The sequence below is a fragment of the Arachis hypogaea genome, chromosome 14, assembly GCF_003086295.3.
Source record: "Arachis hypogaea cultivar Tifrunner chromosome 14, arahy.Tifrunner.gnm2.J5K5, whole genome shotgun sequence".
Classification (NCBI taxonomy): Eukaryota; Viridiplantae; Streptophyta; class Magnoliopsida; order Fabales; family Fabaceae; genus Arachis; species Arachis hypogaea.
This window is the reverse complement of record NC_092049.1, coordinates 125,922,650-125,925,101: the sequence shown is the minus strand read 5'-3', so window position 1 is coordinate 125,925,101 and position 2,452 is coordinate 125,922,650. Positions and strand designations below refer to the sequence as shown.

At 45.2% G+C, this 2,452-nt stretch overlaps 1 protein-coding gene across 1 annotated transcript; it reads left to right on the top strand.

Moving 5' to 3' along the window:
• The first annotated feature begins 340 nt into the window (after positions 1 to 340).
• On the top strand, positions 341 to 1,981 carry LOC112743145 (uncharacterized). The gene is made up of 2 exons (XM_025792358.1): positions 341 to 1,079; positions 1,158 to 1,981. The coding sequence occupies exons 1-2, from the start codon at positions 341 to 343 to the stop codon at positions 1,979 to 1,981; spliced, it is 1,563 nt and encodes a 520-aa protein (XP_025648143.1).
• The last annotated feature ends 471 nt before the right edge of the window (positions 1,982 to 2,452 follow it).

Here is a 2,452-nt window from a genome sequence, read left to right as displayed (position 1 = left end):
TGTTATGATTATTAATTCAAGTTACCATTAGTGTGCATTTTATTTGCCTTGTCTATGTAACGGTGGTGCGCATGTTGTAGGTGAAGGCAACGTTGCGGCGGAAGATGGTGAGTTTAGTGTCGGAATGGAATTTGGCTCTAGAGAGTCGGTGATATCTACAATCAAAAGCTACACTATCTCTAGAGGAGTTGATTACACTGTGTATGAGTCTGAGCCGCAGACATTCTATGCGAAATGCAAGGGTTATGGTGCCGGGTGCGACTGGCTTATCCGAGCTAGCTTGATTCGAAAGAAAGCTTGTTGGGAGATCAGGAGATACAATGGCAAACACACGTGCACCATGGGCACGATCTCACAAGATCATGCCAAGTTGGACTCAGACACAATTGCAGATGCCATTAGGCCGTTGGTCGAATCAGACCCGTCGATAAAGGTGAAGTCTATTATTGCAGAAGTTCAATCCAGGTTCAACTACACTGTTAGTTACCGCAAGGCTTGGTTGGCAAAGCAGAAATCCGTCGCAAAAGTTTTCGGTGATTGGGAAGTTTCTTACCAGACTCTGCCTGTATGGTTGAAAGCAATGACTGCAAAGATGCCGAGGTCTCGTGTCCAGATAAAGACGCTCCCCGTTTACCGTGAGAGTGAGGAGGTTCAAGGTGTAAGAGTTTTGCATCGCGTTTTTTGGAGTTTCTATCCATGTATAGTAGCCTTCCGACATTGCAAGCCACTGGTGCAGGTTGATGGCACACACCTGTATGGAAAATATAAAGGTGCACTTCTAGTTGCCGTTGCACAAGATGGGAATCAAAACATTGTACCTGTTGCATTTGCAATAGTCGAGGGTGAGACGGCAGACGCGTGGGAGTTTTTCCTAACCAACTTGCGGAGATATGTTGTTACCATTGATGGCGTCGGCATTATTTCTGACCGCCATAACTCCATTGACGCAGCAATAGCTCGCAGTAACGGTGCATGGTCACCACCAAGAGCGTGGCACATGTTCTGCATCAGGCACATCGGGTCCAACTTCTTAAGGAGGTTTAAGGCTCCGTATTTGCATAAACTTGTGGTTAACACAGGTATTTGATTTTGCTGATATGATTCTATTCACAATAAATTTGTGGCATTTGCTTATAATTAAATGGTTTGTATAACAGGATATTCGAGGACGGAACAGGAGTACAACAAGAACTACCAAAGGCTTCAAGAGCGGGGTGAGGTGTACACGCAATGGTGTGATGAGATCGGTGTTGAGAGATGGGTGTTGGCATTCGACGGGGGTCATCGTTGGGGACATATGACGACAAACTTGGTAGAGTGCATAAATTCTGTCCTGAAGGGTGCACGCAACCTTCCCGTGACTGCGATTGTTAGGTCTACTTTCTATCGGCTAAACGAGTTGTTCACTCGGAAGAGCGCCGAGGCTCATGAGCGTGTCCGCACTGGATTCACGTACTCAGAATTTGCCACCAAAAGAGTAGAAGAAAATTTTCGACGTGCAGGAAGCATTGTGGTCAATCGGTTCGACAGGCGCAACGAGGTGTTTGAGGTTCGTGAAATGGCAGATGGTTCCATTTACACTGTTAATCTCGCACAACGACACTGCGACTGTGGCCATTTCCAAGTCGAGCGACTTCCATGTCGCCACGTCCTTGCATGTTGCGCTAACCAGCGTCTTGATTGGCAAGTATATGTGCATGACGTGTACAAGATGTCCGAAATTTGCAAGGTCTATAGAGGCGAGTTTGTCCCGATGGGTGACCCGTCTACGTGGGCTCCGTATGAAGGAGCGAAGGTGATCGCGAACTGGACATTGAGGCGCGCAACCAAAGGAAGACCCAAATCAACCCGCTACTTGAATGAGATGGATTCGCGGGACATGCGTGGTCCTCGGCGGTGCACTACATGTGGTAAGGAGGGACATAGCCGGAGCCGATGTCCACAGCGCGCAGGTCCAAGCTCTGCCGGGGGTCAATCGTGATTAAGCCTTTTGCATGTTAACGCAGTTTAAACTAGTCAGTAACTTTGTATGTAACTTTTTATGACCTATTTAACTTTCCATGAAACTTTTTTTGTGCCTTCATTACTTAGTTCCAACTAGTGTGTAAGCTTTTTTATGTTTTTGTGCCTTTTATTTATGTCTTTGTGCATTTTATTTATATATGCATTAAATAATAACTACGAATGTAGTTAAATTGTGCAACACACGTAACTGAAACAAAAATATACTATACAAATCTAAGTACATAGTAATAGATACAATGACTAATAGAAATATCTAAACATACTATACGATCTACATAAATTGAAACAGACTGAACTAAAAAGCAACAACCTACTTCCTGGGCGCCTTCTTCGCATACTGCGATGGGGTGTATTTGTCTGGGGGCGCAATCTGTGTCCGTAAATTATACCGATGACCTTGAGATATACTGGCGTCACCAACACCGAC

Excerpts from the sequence above, each read along its gene's own strand:
- LOC112743145 (XM_025792358.1), top strand. The coding sequence starts at position 341 with ATGGGCACGATCTCACAAGATCATGCCAAGTTGGACTCAGACACAATT. Across the intron at positions 1,080-1,157 it reads TAAACTTGTGGTTAACACAG|GATATTCGAGGACGGAACAG; the intron begins GTATTTGATTTT and ends TTTGTATAACAG.